Source organism: Balaenoptera borealis (assembly GCF_965194805.1).
Source record: "Balaenoptera borealis genome assembly, chromosome: 1".
NCBI lineage: Eukaryota > Metazoa > Chordata > Mammalia > Artiodactyla > Balaenopteridae > Balaenoptera > Balaenoptera borealis.
The window spans coordinates 146,080,630-146,098,774 of NC_138860.1; the positions used below are offsets into that span (position 1 = coordinate 146,080,630).

An 18,145-nucleotide genomic window follows, 5' to 3' on the forward strand; every position below is an offset into this window, starting at 1 on the left:
TTTGTGTGTGGTGTTAGGGAGTGTTCTAATTTCATTCTTTTACATGTAACTGTCCAGTTTTCCCAGCACCACTTATTGAAGAGACTGTCTTTTTTCCATTGTATATCCTTGCCTTCTTTGTCATAGATTAGTTGACCATAGGTGTGTGGGTTTATCTCTGGGCTTTCTATCCTGTTCCATTGATCTATATTTCTGTTTTTGTGCCAGTACCATATTGTCTGGATTACTGTAGCTTTGTAGTGTAGTCTGAAGTCAGGGAGTCTGATTCCTCATATTGAATTTTTAAAAGCAGAATACCAAGCTGCATGCATGCCATGATAGTAACTGTAAGAAATATATCTAATAAGGGGGAAAAAAAGACTTGAAGATAAATGAAGAAAAACTCTAGTAGTATTTGTGGGTAAAGCAGGAGAAGGGGATGCAGGGAGACTAGGGAATGGGTTCCAGGTTCTGCCCATGAGAATCAATTGAGAGAAAGTGCACTGGCTGGAGGGGTCTCCCACTGGGTGTCTGAAGTGCCCTGGGTGTTACTGAAGGTTACCCCAGGTGGGAGGAAGGAACTCCAAGAAGTGACTGAGCCAAGATCAAAACAGGAGGGTAACCACAAGCTCCAGGTACAAAGGGTATAGATGGGAGGATGCTCAGGTAAGACTGTAGACAGAAGAGAGGAGAGGGAGAAGGTGGGGTCAATAGTGGACTGAGGGGTTCAGGACTAAGGCCAGGAAGTGTTGGGCATCCTTTTTCACAGGGTCTGGTCCATGCTCTCAAGTGGGGGTGATTTCTAAAGAGGGGCTTCCCGCAAGATGTTTTTTTCTTCTTCTTCTATCTTTTTCCAAATATCATATAGTAATAGTTTCTTAACATTAAAAAATGTGTTCCTGTGCATTGCAAAACAGAGCCAAAAGAAATAGGATGAGAAGATCTTAATGATAGTTCTGATTTATTAAACATCTCTATGTGCCAAACACCAGCCAAAACATTGCACACACATCTCAGTTAACCCTCTCCATAAACCTGAGATGATGTTATCATTATCATCCCCACTTTGAAGATGAGAAAACCGGGGCTCACGGACTTGTCCAGGGTCACACAGCCAGCACGGGGCACAGCCATGATTCAGTCCGTATTTGTGTGACTCCAGAGAGATGCATTTGCTCTCACGTCCGGACCCATCTCCGTCTGAATTTATGGAAATCGCCTCCTCACGCCCCAGCCCCACCCCTCACCAAAGGCCCCCTCTTCTGTCACCAGCAAAGTGACGGACTCACACTCGTGCTGGCTATCCTCACACATTTTCATTATATGGTGGGGCTTTTATGAGACTCTCCCACCAGCTGTTTTTCAAATTTATTTAATTCATCCATCATGCTCTGAAGCCATTTGCTTTTTTATATTGGACAGATGTAATGAGATTTTGGACACTAAAAAATGTTTTTATTAAAAGTTATGACCCAGAGCTAGTTGGTAGGGGCTGTGCCATAAATCCTTAGAAGTGTGAGATTTATAAAGGATGTAGCAACATAACCTTAACCTTTCAGACCACACTGTAGGTTACAGGATCACTTAGACTAATATTGTCTCCCTGTCTCTGGCCAAATAATAATAATAATAATTATTATTATTATTATTATTATTATTTAAGTGGTTATCTGATGTGGTCCTTCCTCCTCTTCTCTTGGCCACTCTTGACTCCTGGCGAGCCAGGGCCTGGTGGGAGCAGGTGGTTGATGACGGAATTTGCTGGTGTCTGGCCCGAAGGCTCTGCCGTGGTAGGTACGGGCATGTGGGTTTTCCTGCTCTGCGACCCTGTAACTGGGGCTAAGTGATGTACAGTCACGTTTGCTACAGTCAGAGTGAAAGTGATCATGGCTGGTGGTTTCTCCACTCCTCCATGGCCAACAGGAAGCTCTCCTCAAAATTTGGAAACAATGCATTTCTGTTCAAGCATAATAACTCCAATTTAATGTCAATATTTCAGATTTATATTAATGTTACACTGCTTGGAAGTCACCCAAAGTGTAATTAGCTTGGAAATGTAGACCAAAACATGGGCATTAAAAATATATGTATATAGGGACTTCCCTGGCGGTCCAGTGGTAAAGAATCCGCCTTCCAATGCTGGGGACACGGGTTCGATCCCTGGTCAGGGAAATAAGATCCCACATGCTGCAACTAAGCCCACGCGCCACAACTACTGAGCTCGCTCGCCGCAATGAGCGAGCCCGAGTGCCGCAAACTACAGAGCCCACGCGCTCTGGACCCCGCACCACAACTAGAGAAGAGAAAACCTATGCGCCACAACTAGAGAGAAGCCCGCGCTGCAATGAAGATTCCACCTGCCGCAACTAAGACCCGACGCAGCCAAGAAAGAAAGAAAGAGAGGGAGGGAGGGAGGGAGGGAAAAAGAAAAAAATACATGTGTATATATAGAGATGTTATACATACTAATATGTATTAATGTTGTGACTTTGTTAAATTAACATTTGTTAAGTAAAGCCCTGGGGTGTTGTTGGATGGTGATCCAGGGTTCAACAAAAGACCACCAGGGAATTGAAATAGAGAAGTTTATTACTCTCAGTTCTGGAGGAAGGGGCATGAGGGGAGGTCAGGGCAGGATGCAGGCAGAGAGCAAGGCAGGACCTGGGGCACTTGCCGTTATTAGGGTTCCTAGCCTGAGGCCGGATTGGTCAATTCAAACAAAAAAGAGCAGGGTTTTGGTAAGTGTCAAAAGAATCTTATCTAAGGGGTACATAAAGGAAGGCCCTGGGAGGCTGGGGAGAGTGTGATCATAAGGGCTGTTAGGATGGTCATATCAGGAACTGACATTTATTTGTGACTCTGTGGGTTGTTATCTAGGGCCTGCCTCACTGGAGAGGCTAGTGTCAGTTCAAGGCCCGTGCAGGCTGCTTGGCCACACAAAGTGGATACTTAGGCAGCAATATTATGGAGCGGTTTAGCAAAGCTGTCAACGGATATAAACAACAAAATAAAAAATTATCAAAACAATTAGGTTTGGTCAACTGCCAGCTATTCTTCGCAGCGTGCATTTGTTCATACATTTTCAAGCCCGATCCCCTGTGATCTGCTAGGGATTCAAGAACAAATGCATCGTGGTCCCTGCTTCAGGAAGTTCACCGTGTAGTGGGCACAAGTGATGCGCCCTTGCTCTCAGAGGATGGTTTTCAGCCTAGGGGACCAAGGAAAGCTTCGTGGAGGAGGTGGCCTTTCAACTGGGTTTGAGGAATTGGGTGAGCTTTGGGCTTGCAAGGCTGAGAAGAGCATTTCAAGCAGAAAAGGCCGCACACACAAAGGCACTTATAAAACCTGCTGTTCACAGACTGCTCCAAGGGTTAAGTTTGGCGGAAACACATGATAACCCTTTTTCTTTTTAAAGCAAAAATCTCAAGGGTAAACATCATGCTCTTATCTGCTTCCACTGTTGAGACTGGCCGAGCCAGGTCTGTAATTTCCGGAAGATGGACTTTAAACTTACAAACTCCCCATTGCTTGTATTTCCTCGTCAGGCCTGTGTTTTATCATATGCTGGGAGCATATTCTAGAGTTTTCACAGTACGTTGGCAACAGCTCCCACCTCCTGAGACCACGGGAGTGTAAACCATAGATACCGTCATCATTAAGCTCATAAATCCATGTCATTTGTATGTCATTCACTTCATCCTCATTCATCATCCCTTACACTTTCAGAACGGCTGTGCGTTTGAAGATTTTGAAGAACGGTTTGCAGCGGCGACCCCTGTAAGTGTGAGAGGGCCCAGCCCGATTAACTGTTTCATGTCATTGCCCCATCGCTCATTTCACACTCGTAAGTCATGCCTTCTGGTTACAGAACAGAAACCTGCCAGTGGACTCTGATGAGATTTTTGAGGCAACAAAGGTAAGGCGTCCAGGCTCTTGTGAAATGAGGGTTGTTCTGGTCATTCTCATCCATTCCATGCATCCTCACCCGCCTGCGGGAATGGCAGGTGCTCTGCTCTGCTCCGGTGCCTGCCTATCCTAATGTTCACAGGAGACTCCCGGTGGGCCCCGCGATGAAGGAAGAGTAGGAGCACGGGTGTGTGTGTGTGCATGCTTGCGCGCATGAGAGAGAGAGAGAGAGGGTGTGTGTTGGAGAGGACGTGACACCCCTTCATTTCATTCAACAAATATTTTTCAATCTCCTGACGTGTCCTAGGTGTTCTGATAGATGCTAGAGATGCAATAGAGAGGAAGACACAACCCCTATTCTCAGGGAGCTCTAAGTATAACACAGTGCGACATTGCATAGCATAGGAGAGGATAGGGTGGGATCAGTAGAGAAGGGTAGGGTAGGGGAGCGTAGCGTAGTGTAGTATAATGTAGTATAGTGGGGATTCAGACATGTACACAGGACGTGCTCAGTGCACCTGGGGAGATAAAAACCAGGCAAGGCTGCTAGTTGGTCGGTATAGCCTGGAATAGGTGTACTGGTTTGCAGCCAGTGTTTATTCAGATTGGTTAATACATAGGCCAGTGAATGTTGTCACCCCTGAGTACAGGGCATTTGGGAAGCCTCTGGGACAGGGGTTCTCAATCTGGGCTGCCAATTAGAATCACCTTGAGAGTTTTTAAAGTTTCAGTTACTAGACTGTACCTCAAACCAACTAATTCAGAACCTCAAGGGGTGGGAACCAGGCATACATATTTTTCCCTTATGTACACCCAAGGCTGACAACCACTGTTCTAAGAGTCTTACATAAGCTGTTTGGGGCAGTGGGATTTGGGGTACAAATTGAGTTAGGAAACACTTCCCAGGAAGAAATAAAGTCCTCTAATCTGTGTCCTGGAGGATGGGTGGGAAAGGCACTGGGGGAGGGAATGAGTGTTCTAGGTCAGAGGAGGAACGTGTGCAAAGGCCCTGAGGCAGCCCCTCCTTTCGTGAGCCCCGGTGCTTCTCTCCTCCGTAACGCTGCCCTGATTGTGTCTAGAGGTCTGTCTTCCCATTGAACAGGCAGCTCATGAGACTCAGAACAGGAACTTGCCTTACTCATCCCTGTATCCCCTGCTCTTGGCACAGTAGCTGATGCACAGTAGGGGCTACATACTTGTCCTGAACGAAGGAGTACCTGATGTCAAAACAGGAGTGGGTCTGTGTGAATATGTCCTGGGGGTCAGTCAAGGATACCTCTGCCTTCATCAGTGGCACTTTCAGAACTTCTCTACAGGAGGGACCTAGGAGTCTAGTTGCAGTGGGCTAGCTGAAAGAAGGACCAGGGGTCTAATCCTGAAAGAGGTTGTACAGCACTCCAGATGTTACTGGAAAACCATCATTTGTTCATATCAAAGGATGGCTTGTGGGGGAAGGGGACAGGCCTGATGGAGACACTGAGGGGCTCCCCCCTCAACAGCCAAGCTCCTCCTCAACCCCTTCACTGGCCTTGGCAGCTTCCAGGGTCACTCTGCTTACCCTGGAGGAGGACGCCCAGGGCCTAAAGAAGGGGCAGAATCTGCCATCAACAGCCATGTCTCTACCTGAAGACATCCGAAGGGCCAGGAATGGGAAGGCGAGGAGGAATCTGGAGCTGACCTTGGAGATGACTTCTTCAGATGGATGTGTGTCATGGCAGGACTCGTGGGGACCCTGACTTCTGGGTAGAGAATATTGTGGGGCTGGACTTCTACCTTGAAGGAAGGCTAACTAGGGCTTGGTAAAGGGACCAATGGATAAACAAGATGCTGGCTGGTCTGTGGGTCAAGCCCAGCTCCTTTTAGCTGACCAATCAGAGGCAAGTTACTTAACCTCCAGACCTCTGTTGTAGCTTATCTGCAAACTAGAGAGAGTGAGAGAGATTCCTGGGCTGCCGACTTCACGGGGCTCAGGGAGCGTCCAACATGATCATACTGTATCAGAAAATGCGTTGTAAACTATAAAGTGTTTTACAAATGTGAATGGTTAGTTTTATTCTCATGAGGCCGTTAAAGTGATTAATTACAACAATATTATCAGATGGAACATGGCTTATTAAGTTACAAATAAAACGACTAGGGTTAACTTGGGGAGAGGGCCTGTGAAAATAGATATTATTCCAGATTCTCAATCACATATGGTTATTAGAATTATTTTTAATTTTATGGCCTAAGAATCCCCTTTTTCTATAAAATTTAATTAACTCAAGGTTCTATTTAAGCAGCAAATGCAATGGAATGAAATACCAATCTATGTTTAATGCCTCTGCATGTTTTTTTCTCGTTTAATCCTTGAGTGGAAGTCATCTGGCAGGAGGAAAGTCTGCAGCTCAAGAGTGAAGGTTATTTTAAAAGTTGTGTTTAAGGAGAAAATTAGCCAATAAGTTATATTTATGTTAGCGAAAGTGTGCCACGAGTTCAACACATTTGAAATGTAAATTGTGCGACTTAATTATTAACTTCATTTTAATATTTTCCTACCACTGAAAATAGTCGTGGGCCATTTGCAAAGCATTGAGTTCCAAGGATCAGGAAGCCCAGAAGCTTCCCTTGAATGGATTAAATAGAATTACGCCTTTTGTGGGTTTGGGAGAGAGCCTAAGGATTGGCATCATTTCACCAAATAATATAAACTATTGTCCACACGCTAAAGAAGCCTTCCCGAAGACAAGCAAGTTTTACAATCTATATCTGTGCATCGTCCCCACCAGACTGTAAGCTCCCTGCAGGCTGGGACTTGTCATTTCTCATTATTATGTTCCAAGCACCCAGCACAGTGCCTAACACCTCACAGTCCGACGTGCACGAAAAGAAAAAACATATTATGTAGCTGGGAGGGAAGTGAATATGTATAGGGCCCTATTGTGTGCCACGCACAGTTCATTCAATCTGAAAGCTTAAGGGGAAGAGTTGAAAGTGAGTTAATAACCAGGCTAAGCTGCTTGACTTTCAGCAAAAAGAATCGTTTGTGCCTTTTTCACCAGGCTTGCCCAAACTTCAAAATCCTGCTAGTAATATTGTCAGTAAATCTGCAAAGGAGGTATTATCTGGACATTATCTCCCATGTCCAGATGAGGGAAAAGTGGCCATGAGGAATTGCAGAGGTTGGCAGTGGGGAAACTCAAATCCATCCCTGGGGATGGGACTCTTCCTGGGCCCAGAACTCACGCATTTGTCAGTCACAGAGAATGTTCCTTTCTTTGTGTGAATCGTGCAGATCCTGCCTTGCCTGGTTAGAACAGATTTTGAGGGCAGGGGTCCTGCCTGGCAGACAGGCAGACTCTCCCTGTCCTTTCAGTTGGGTGGTGTTTTTAGGTTCCCCCAATTTCTAGAAACTATCACTTAAAATCCAAAGATGAGCAGAACGTATTTTTTTTGCAGTGGGCAGATTTGCACAAGACACATGATTATATACTTTAAGTCAGGCCATTTGATTGCCGACCACAGACTCCCTGCAGACTCTGAAGCTGGAAGGGTATGCAGATTAATTTCTAAGTGTGTCTTAAAGGGCTTCTCCCACTGCTCTGGCTGGCCTTGCTCAGACACTGTCGTATGATGGATGGGAATATAGTTGATACAGTGTCTACAGTGATGGAGCCCCTCGGAATGATTAATAGTGTATATATACTGGGCTGTTTTTGATGCCCTTCCTGGTATTAAATGATATGTTTTCTTCTCCTCCAACTACATTTTTTATCTTAAAGATGGATTCTTTTGGGGACTGTCATTTGACTGCCTGCTCTATATGCAGAAAATTCAAGTCATGGCCCAGGTGACCTTGAGGTGACCTCTATGAGACTCAATTTATTCATTTGTAAAAATGGGGATGAGGATTCATACCTCTCAGGGTCAGTATTATTGGGAGCATTTACTGAGAAGTGGCCATGAAGTGGTGACTTGCTATACTTGATACATGAAAGGCATTTTGTACATGTGGATACACTCATGAAAAAAAAGCAAATGGTGAGATTATGTCTTGCCTTTGTCTCCTGGAGAAGAGAAACAGTGTTGGCATCGGATGGTAAATATGTAAAAGTGGTATTATTATTGCTTATGCAAGGTGGCTAAACCCAGATCTGCTTGACTAAGCCCAGATAAACAGCCGGACACACTGAAGCAATAATTGATTCTGGCTACATCCGAGATGTTGTCTTTGGGATCAAGAGGTATCATAATGACCATCTGGGTTTATTGTTTATATAGTCATGATGAAAAAGAGAAACATATGTCCTCAAATCATATTTTTTTAAAGCAATGCCCACAGCATCAATTCCCCTTGTGATTACATCATTATCTTTTTTTTTCTTTTCAGGCTGTGACCCAGTTAGAACTTTTTGGGGACATGTCCACCCCTCCTGATATAACCTCTCCCCCAGTAAGTATGCACTTCCCTCAGAGCCCTGCATCTCTTTCCTTTCCTTCTTCAGTCGCATGGTGACAAAAATATGGGCTTTGGGTAAAAGAGGCTACTGGTGGATTTCAACTTGGACTCTTTCAAGCTGTGTGATTTGGGCAAATTTACTAGCAATTCTAAACCTCAATTTCCTCTGCTATTTTATTTTAAAAAGGAATTATGATACATGCTCTGTTTTGAGAAATAAATGAGACCATGCATCAGCAATTACAGGCTATCACTGGGGTTCTTGCTGTTATGCTGGGCAGTGGAGAGAGACAGGAACAGGATGTGGTTCCTGCCTGCAAGGAACACATGGTCTAGCTGGGAATATGGGCAAGAAACTCCATAGGACAGCAGACCCGATGAGGCATTTGTCATCTCCTACCCAGAACCCACGCAGTAAAGGAAGCCAGGTGGTCAGCCCAGTAAAGGAAGCATCTTCTCCCCCCGGCCCTTTCTGCCCTCTCCTCTCTCGTTTCCTTCTTTTCTTCCCCTCTCCATGTTCTTTTCATTTCCTCCTCCCTTCCCACCTGCCTGCTGGCTTCTCTGAGCTCATGAAGCTTTGGATTCCCAGCTCTAGTTTCAGCCACGGTATCTCAGTCATTGCTTGCACTGGGGTACAGATTGCAGGGAGCCCTCACTTGAAAATGAAAATGAAAAAAAAAAAAAAGAATGAAAACCGAAGCAAAATAGAATCCCAGTGCTTTGAGAACTGGAGGCATTCAGAGGCAACCCTGCAGCCACTGCAGAGAAAAATGCCAAGCTGGCCCTTCCAGCTCCTCCCCTGCCCACTCCCCGGAGGTGGGCGGAGAGCAGGCGGCCACAGCTGCACCAGCTGAAGCTGCTGGGAGGGGGCGGCTCCTGCGGGCACCGCGCAGTTGCACAGACCCAGGGATGGTGCTATGGTTCACTGGCTAGCTGCACCTCGCGGAGAAAAGGCTGTAACCTCACCACTGAGGACAGATGGCACGAGAGCCTGCTGCCCACAGCTGCCGCCAGGGAATCTAGGCACAACTGCTCTGCTCCGAACGCCTGGTGCCCAGAGCAGCTGTGAAGGAGGGGACAGCAGCTCCTGTCTCCAGGGAAGCTGGATGGTCTAGAGAGTCTTTCTCTCCTCCATCCCAGGGGGAACAGCTGCATGTCTGAACCATGGGGCCATGGAGCTAGAAAGGTCTGGAGAGATTGTCTAACCTTAGCCTCTTCGTTTTACAGATGAGCAAACTGAGTTCCAGAGAGGGCATGTGACTCACCCAAGGTCACACCAGAGAAAAGAGAATGACATTGATTGTGTTTTAAAGGGCTTAACGCAGCAGCTCATGGCTGTGTTTCTGGCCCTGAACCCAAGTGCTGTCCAGATGGGTATTTAATAATCCTCAGAACAATGCCATGCCTCCTGCAAGCTGCTAGTCTAAAAATGGCCTTGTCTAATTGCCATGGTTTCAGGATTAAATGCTTGCTCCAGTCTATTCCAAGGGGAAAAAATAAGCATATTATGGCATCAAATAGGCATACTCTGTAGGCAAAAGGCTTCTATAAATGGGTGTGGACCTTTGAAAAAACTAGTACCCATGTTTTTATCTCAGTAGCCTCACCTTACCCAGCAGTTCATGCAGCAGGGCTTTTTGGAATTCCAGCATGGGCCAGGCTTTAGAGTTTGTAGCTGCTCAAGCATCATTTTTTTTTTTATCATCTTCTTGAGAACATTTGCTTCTTTTTGCAAGTGAAGGTTCAGGCAGGATTCTGGGAGGCACCAGGACCCAAGGGTCTCTATTCTACTTGCTAATCTTTATTTGTTTATTTAGTCAACATCTGTTTATTGGCCATGTATTAAGTGACAGCCTTGAGCTGGGCACGCAGTAGGTCCTGAGTGAGTGTATGTCACTTTGAATTGACCATTTCTGAAGGGTGAAAGATATCATGGGATAATTTGAGGGCCCAAAAACACCCTCAAAGGGTAGGAGCTCAAACTAAACAGTCGTGATACTGGCCAGCATTTGCTGAGCACCTACTATGTGCCTCTGTCTGGTAGGTACTAAGTGATTGAAATGCATGATCTCATTTAAGCTTCTCAGCAGCTCTAGAGATGGGTATTGTTTTTCCCAGTTTATAGTCTTTATAACCAGCTCGTGGTCTGCCTGCCACAGTAAGTGGCCCGGACCGGGGCTTGCTTCTGTAGCACTGCCCCGCTTCATTCCTGTGCCTGCTGCTTCCCGTCCTGATTGGCACTGAGCCACGTCTCCCAGGAGCCTCACGCACCCCTGCCCTTCTCTGTCTGACAGACTCCTGCAACTCCAGGTGATGCCTTTATCCCGTCTTCATCTCAGACACTTCCGGCGAGTGCAGACATGTTTGGTTCTGTACCTTTCGGCACTGCTGCTGTACCCTCAGGTAAGTCCTCTTCCACCTTCCTTCTGCCTCCACCCACCAAGAAAGAGAAAGGGTTGACTGAACCACTGCCAGCTTATGCCAGACACCTGTGGGACCACCATTCTCTCCTTGTGACTCTTCAGGTGACATTGAGAAGCTGCCACGGGCAGGGGGGTGGTATGTTCACAAAGCTCTGGGATGCTGCAGGCTGGAAATCACTCATGTCTTGCACCTGAAAGGTCAAGATTCCAGGTGTATAGCTTTGGGGAGCTTGGTGCACACACAACCATGCAAATCAGTGCAAACCCTGATTTGTACTGTCCAGCTCAGCCAGATGGAGGGAAGGTGGGGGAGGGGTGAGTCCGTGCTCTGCAGACCTCTAGAGATCTGCTTGATAGAAGAGATCTGCCTTATTGGTGGAGGCTTAAAGGAGGGGAGGTTCCCCATGCAAAGGGAAACACCTAGTAGACAGAACAAACCGCTAACAGTGAACTGTAATGGGGCTCTTAGTGATTTAAAGAGCATTTGTTCTATATTCCAAATATTCTTTAAAATATATATATATAATATATACTTTTACAACAGGGTAAAAATATATATAGGAACAGTGTTACAGGTGCAAATTGGTGGGGTCTGAGGCATCTTGTCTCCATGGCATCAGGCACTCTGTGTAGCTGGCCCACTCTACCTGGACATGGCCAAAGGTGGCATTAGTTCTGCTTTTTGCATACATGGCAAAAAGCAAAGTCTTTAAGGCAAAAACATCCTTAAAGACTTTTTTTCTTTAACTACATATTTGAAATCTGTGGCTTTATCTTTCTTTTTCTACTTTATTTATATAAATGACAGAGTTTGAATATTTCAGAATACAAATTTCTTGCATTCTTCTATAAATAATTACTTTTAATTACATAGCATTAGAAACAAATTCTTGCCACCAAATATAAACCTTGCTGTTATTCAAAGTGAAATTAAAAATTCATACTCTGTTCCAAAGTAGTATGAGCCGAGGGATCATTATGAACTTCTAGAAGCAACAGAGGTTGATAGCCAGTGGGTCTGACTTACAGTTGAGAATCTATAGGTAGGCTAGAAATGTCTTTAATTGCTAAGCTCTCCAATCAAATCTGTTTTACCCACCCCTAAAATGGAACAGTGGCAGTGACTAGTTTTCTCTACCTAAAATGGATATTAAAATGTCCTTGGGAAGAGTGTTATTGAATCTGTCATTTTAAATAAGAATAACAGTTTTTCAGAAATGTGCCACCTTCCTGTGCCATCAACCTTGTATCCAGAATAACCATGCTTTGTCCCCACTATTTGATGGCACCAAACTTACTCATTTTTAGGCATGTTCATTCCACAGATATTCACTCAGTACTCACTATGGGCCAGGTCCTATGCTAGGTGTCTGGGGTGTGTCAGTGAATACCAAAGACACAGACCCCTGGCTACAGAGAGCTTACTTTCTATTGGGGCGATGGACAACAACATAAAAATAAGTAGCTTAACATAATCCTAGAAAATGATCAGTGGTATGGACAGAAGGAAATGTGGAGCAGGGCAGGTGTGAATGGAGGTTGTGGTCAGGAGGAGGAGCTTATGCAAATGTGTGATGTGAGCCAGGAAGGCGTCAGGATTGAGAGTACTCCAGGTGGAGAAATGGCCCGGCCCCTCCCCGATCCCCTTCTCTGTGAGTCAGAGGGGCTGGATGCAATTCCGGCCCTAACATTTGACTAAGATGCCTGAGAACCTGCCTGCACTGCTCTGGGCCCTCTCCCCAGCCAGAGCTTTGAAGGCCTGGATTTTGCGGTCTTGTACTTGACCGGCTGTGTTGCAAACGGTGGATAAACCACTTCTGCACATTCAGATTCTGTTTCTTCAGCTGCTAAAAAAAAAAAAAAAAAAAAAAAAAAAAAAATAGGTTACCTCCAAGATTTTAATTTTTAGAAACTAAGTCTAAAATTAATTTCAGTTAGCATATTTTTGCTGCTCTTACTCTACTTTGGCTATGCTGAGACACAAAACTGGGCTTCAGTTGGTGTTAAACTGTCTGCCTTCTTCCTCCCGTAACTGGCCTTAAAAATCACTGCAGCTGTTGAATCTCCGCCTCCTGTCCCTAATTGCCCAGCCAGTGACTGGGAGATGGGAAATGACCTGGGGTGTGCAGCACAATTAATAGGCTGGGTTTGAACCCTGGCTCAGCCATTTATTTATAAGCTTTAGGCTCCTGGGCAAATTACTTAACCTGTCAGAGTCAGAGTTTCTTCATTTTTATAACTGAATTTAAAATAATACTTACCTTGCAACAATATCATGAGAATTAAATGAGAAAATAAAGTCAAGTGCCTCTGAAAAATGCTGGCACGTTGTAAATGCTCTATGTGGAAAATGCTGTTATTATTATTACTCTGACGTCTAAAGTAGAAGAAAATATGTCTTCTTCTTACCTATATTTTTTTCCTTTGCCTTCTTGGGATGTTTTCTTAAAAAATGCATGAAATTAAGTTTAGGTCTTTGACTTCCTGACTGCACATGGCAGAGCTGGCCTGAAGGGCTTGGAGAATGTGCTCTGTATGAGTACAGACCCTGCCACTAACCAGCTGTGTGACACTCAGCTATATCGCTTTGGAGCCTCAGGGAACTTATCTGTAAAAGGGGGATGATAATTCCACCTCATAGAGCTGTTCCTGAGGTAATACATGTAGTAAAACATTTAAAACAGTGCCTGGCAGTGTTTACATAAGTAAGCACTCCGAAAAAGTTCTCCACCCTTCTCACTGGGGACCCTGGCTCTGCTACCCACCCTTGCTGTGTAGCTACACCAAACCTTCCCCTCCTGAAGCTGTAGGTTCCTTGTACGCAGATTAAAGAGATACTGATAACAGCTACCCCAGAGGCTTGTTGCAAGGATCAACTTCACAAAAAGTGTGAGCTCCACTAGGGCAAGGATTTTGTTTTTTACTGTCTTGTTCTCCAAAGACAAACAGTGCGTGGCACGAAGGAGGGCCATTTTTGAACAAATGAATCAAATGACATAATGTAGATAAGAGGCACCATGTAAGTTCTATATATATGTTGGAGGAGTCCTTTAGTTTTCACCATTTTCTTCCATTTTAGTCTGCTTTTTTTTTTTTTTTTTTTTTTTTTTAATAATGAGGGTATCCCCAGGTGCCAGCATCTGGTTATAAATTGCAATTTTCAACACTTTAAAAAATCTAACTGCAAGGCAGTAATGCAGGTGGTTCCTTTCACTGCACAGCGAGGAGATTTATGATTGATCTGAACTTCACGGCATAAACAGACGCTCCTTGGCACCCCCTCCCTCCACTGTTGAACGTTAACCAGTAAACAGTTACTAAGCTGTTAAGTGGCTGCAGTGGCAGCCGTGGTTTCCCATGTCCAGTGCTACTGCAGCCCTGCCACTGAGATGTCCCTTCAGGGAGGCACAGTGCCACGTGGCCCGAGAGCCTTCGCTCACAGGTCTGGGGAAAGCCCCCACTGCAGGGATCCCGCCCACCCAGGAAGAGCAAGTGAGACCTGCAGGTTCCCAAACATGATACCCAATTACCCTTGTTGCCTTTTTTTTTCTTTTGAATATTGTACTTTGTTCTGAAGCAGATGGCATGAAGCCAGGGAGACATGCTAATAGCTCTCTCCAGAAAAGTGTGCACAGCCCATCTGTTGGCTCCTTGTGGAAAAAAGGAAAAAAAAAAAAGATGGGGGGGGAAAAGCCTGCCACCAGCAGTAGACTGACTCATCAGAGATCATAGCACTTACGGATGCTGGAGTTTAATTGGATACTTAGAAAAATGCAGTGAAGGCATTTATTCCACTGTGACTCATTCACCTCTACTTAGAGCCTTTCTCCAGCCTCCAGCATTTATGGGGCAGTGGATGTGTGCCCAAAACTGTGCTAGACACAGATGGGGGAGAGAGAAAGAAATACAAGGTTCCTCGTAGCAGGAGCTTTCCAGTCTCATGAGGGAAGACAGAATCACTGGGCAATTCCAACGCAGTGTGACAAGTGCCACAATGGAGATGAACATGGGGGACTTTGCACGCCCTGAGGAGAACCAGCTGAGTCTAGAGGGCAGAGGTGATGCTGAACCAAGTCTCAAAGAGCAAAGGAGGGGCAACCATGTGAAAAAGAATTAGGGATGGCTTTCCAGGCAGATGGACCAACAGAGACGAGAGAGCAGGTTGGGTTGTTTGCAACTGCTGCAGAGAAGGGTGCCAGTGGGAGAGCAAATGGAAAATGGGGGTGAGGAAGTGGAAAGGAACTGACCCCAAAAGCTCCAAAGTCAAGCTAAGGCCTCTGGGCATCATTCTCAAGGTAATGAAGCACTGTACAGCTGACCTTTGAACAACACGGGCCTGAACTGCACGGGTCCACTTATACGTGGATGTTTTCCAAGAAATACTGCAGTAGTACTATATATGGTCTGTGGTTGGTTGATTCCGTGGATGCAGAACCAGGTATATGGAGGGCCGACTATGAGTTATATGCAGAATTTCCACTGTGTGCAGGTGAACGCCCCTAACCCACGCGTCATTCAAGGGTCAACTTTATTTGCATTTTAGAACAGTCATCTGGTGGCAGTAAGGAGGGTGGGATGGAAGCCAAGCAAAAAAATAGTCTGGCTGGAGGCTGAAGCCTTCCATCCACTTACCAAAATGGGCATCAGGGTTGGTGTGACTGTAAGATCCATGAGCAGGTCTTCACCCTGTCAGACCCAGTGCCCCTTTTTTATAACAAGGATTTGTGATGTCTCCTTTAATATTTTGAAATGAAACTCAGAGAGAATATAACCTACCTACTTGGTTTTCCAAAAACCAATATAATGTCCTAACTGTAATATAAAGAAGAAATAAAGGAAACTAATTTATAATAACAAGATAATGTATTGCGGTAAGGAAATACCCAGGTAAAACTACACTAGAAAACATACCAAGTGGTCAGGTGTGTGTACCTATAACTAGAATCACCACAGGTTCAGACCAACCAGTACAGGCGTGTCATGCTTCCTCCAACGCCATGATCAGGGACCATGATTTTCCAAGTTGGTGAACAACTCTTGACAGTGTTCCAAACAAAACGAAATATAGTCTTCCCTCAAATATACACAGTTCTTACATTCCTGGAAAATGAAGTGCATTAAAACTGTGCAAAGAAACTTTGATTTTCCATGTGGTTCAAAGTCTAATCTAGTCCCTGGCAATCCAGTGGTTAGGACTCGGCACTTTTGGTGCTGTAGCCTGGGTTCAATCCCCGGTCGGGGAACTAAAATCCTGCAAGCCACGGGGTTGCGGCCCCCACCCCCAAAAATAAATAAATAATATAATAAAATATTCATTTAAAAAGTCCAGTCTATACTCAAATAATCACAAACAGAATGCTGACATTTCTTTGTCATGCACGTTATCTCCCACATTATAGAAGGTCTAGTGTCAATGCTCTTGGCCCCTTAAATGCCAGTACTGTCTGGCCGCGAAATTATCATGACAACCAAAACACACCCCAGAAATTTCCTAATCATGCCCTAGGAGGCAGTAGCACTCCCACCGAGAACCACTGAACCCTGTCAAAGTCAATCAGAAAATAAGAAAAACAATGTTGCAAAATTCTTAGTCTGTTGGTAGGTTCAAGTCACTGCATTATTATGATAGACAGTGTAAGCAAGTTGCAAGTTTAAATGTCAGCACCAATGCCTCTTCACCCCTCTCATTTCCCTGCAATAGAACCAAGGTGATCTGATAAGGATATTGTCTGTTTTGTTGCCACTCCTGCCTCATTCCATAAAAGTATTTAACACTATTAGATTGATCGGCAGGAAACCCGTGTGTCTGTCTCTACCCCACTACTGGAGCCTCCTCTGACCTTGGAAGGAAATGGACTGGCTTTGAAAGTTGGCTCCATCCCTTATGAATCAATTGAAGGGCAGGTAGATCTGAGGCTAGAGCATGAGTGCGGCAGCCCACATGTGATTCCTCTGGGCTCACCAGGGTCACTGACACAACCCAGGACATGCCCAGTGCCCCCACGCCTGCCAGTCTAACATTTGGAAGTTGCTAGGATACCGTGCAACCACCCTCTTCTTTTCCTGGTCTCACTGCTCTGTACCTGCAGATTCCTTCCGACAGCCATAAAAATGCATATTTTGAGAGGCCCTCTACTCTGCCTGGACTGGTCCTCTGTCTCCTGGGCTTGATTGCACCCTGAAAAGGGTGGGGACTCCTGGAAGGACATGGGAGTCTCCTCCAGGCCCACAGTGAGCTAAAACGTTACATGGCTAGACCAGCTTTACGGACTGTGCTAAGATCAGAAGTCAGTCTTGGCCATCTGGGTGAGGCAGTGTGGGGCACTGGAAAGAATGCTGGCTTTGGGGACAGATGACCTCAGTTCAGATCCTGATCCCAGCTTGTCTCAGCTGTGTGAACCTGAATGAGGTACTTTTCTTCCCTGAGCACCAATCTCCTTATCCCTCAAATGGAGATAATGATACCGACCCTGCAGGGATTTTGTAAAGATGTGAAGCACCTAATACTGTACCTAGCACATTGTAAGCATTTAATACGTGGAAATTATTATTGTTTCTATTATTATGGTACAGAGTATCACTTGTACTCCTTTTAAAATGACTAGATCTCACCTGAAAGGAATAATATAGCAAAAAATTATGGTGACATATGTGAGTACACCCCCTGGAGTTTTGCAGTGCCCAACCTATGCCACTGTATGAGGTGGTCCTGAGTAGATGCTAACTTACATTTTTTTTAATCTCTAAATTAAATCTTTAAATTAACCCAATGAGGCAGAAGGTATTTTCTGCCCATTTTACAGATAAGGAGAGGCTTAGGGAGCTTCTGAAGCTCTCCCCAAATTCCATAGATAAGAAGTGGCAGTGTGAATTTTAACCTTGACCTCTAAAACTCCAACATTTTAATTCTTAATCATTTTGCACACCGCTTCGATGCCGAGAAGGAAGATGTTATTACCTGGCTTTACAACAAAGAGCTTGACTCTTAGAGAGCTGAAGCATTTGGGAATGCCCTAAGTCTAGCAAGAAGGGGAGGCAAGATTCAAACCCAGCTGTGCCTGGTTTCCAGCGCTCTGCCTTTTCCACTGAGACACACTGGTTCCTGAGGTTGTGTGATGTCAGAAACCTCTAAGAATTATAAGACTATAAGAACTTTAAGAACTATAGCAGTATTATCGTTACTCCCCAGATCTCTGCCTGGCGTCCCCCTCACTGTATTCTAGTCTCTGCTTACAAGTCATCTCCTCAGAGCGATTTTCCCTGACCAGGGCTCTAGAAGACAGACTCCAGGAGAGCAGGGACTTCTGTCTTACTCACCTTTGCATCCTAGCACACAGCCTGACACTCAATAGTTGCTTGGTCCCTTTCTGCCCATCACTTGACTCCCTGAATGATTCTT

General features: G+C 45.1%; 1 protein-coding gene across 5 annotated transcripts in view; it reads left to right on the forward strand.

The window, feature by feature from the left end:
- DAB1 (DAB adaptor protein 1) overlaps window positions 1-18,145 on the forward strand; it is a 424,515-nt gene that overhangs the window by 376,154 nt on the left and 30,216 nt on the right. For all 5 annotated transcript variants that reach the window (XM_082357648.1, XM_082357650.1, XM_082357651.1 and 2 more), the window contains 4 exons: window positions 3,706-3,756; window positions 3,848-3,895; window positions 8,255-8,317; window positions 10,618-10,726. In XM_082357648.1, the coding sequence (XP_082213774.1) occupies window positions 3,706-3,756; window positions 3,848-3,895; window positions 8,255-8,317; window positions 10,618-10,726 (271 nt within the window). The remainder of the gene's footprint in view (window positions 1-3,705; window positions 3,757-3,847; window positions 3,896-8,254; window positions 8,318-10,617; window positions 10,727-18,145) is intronic.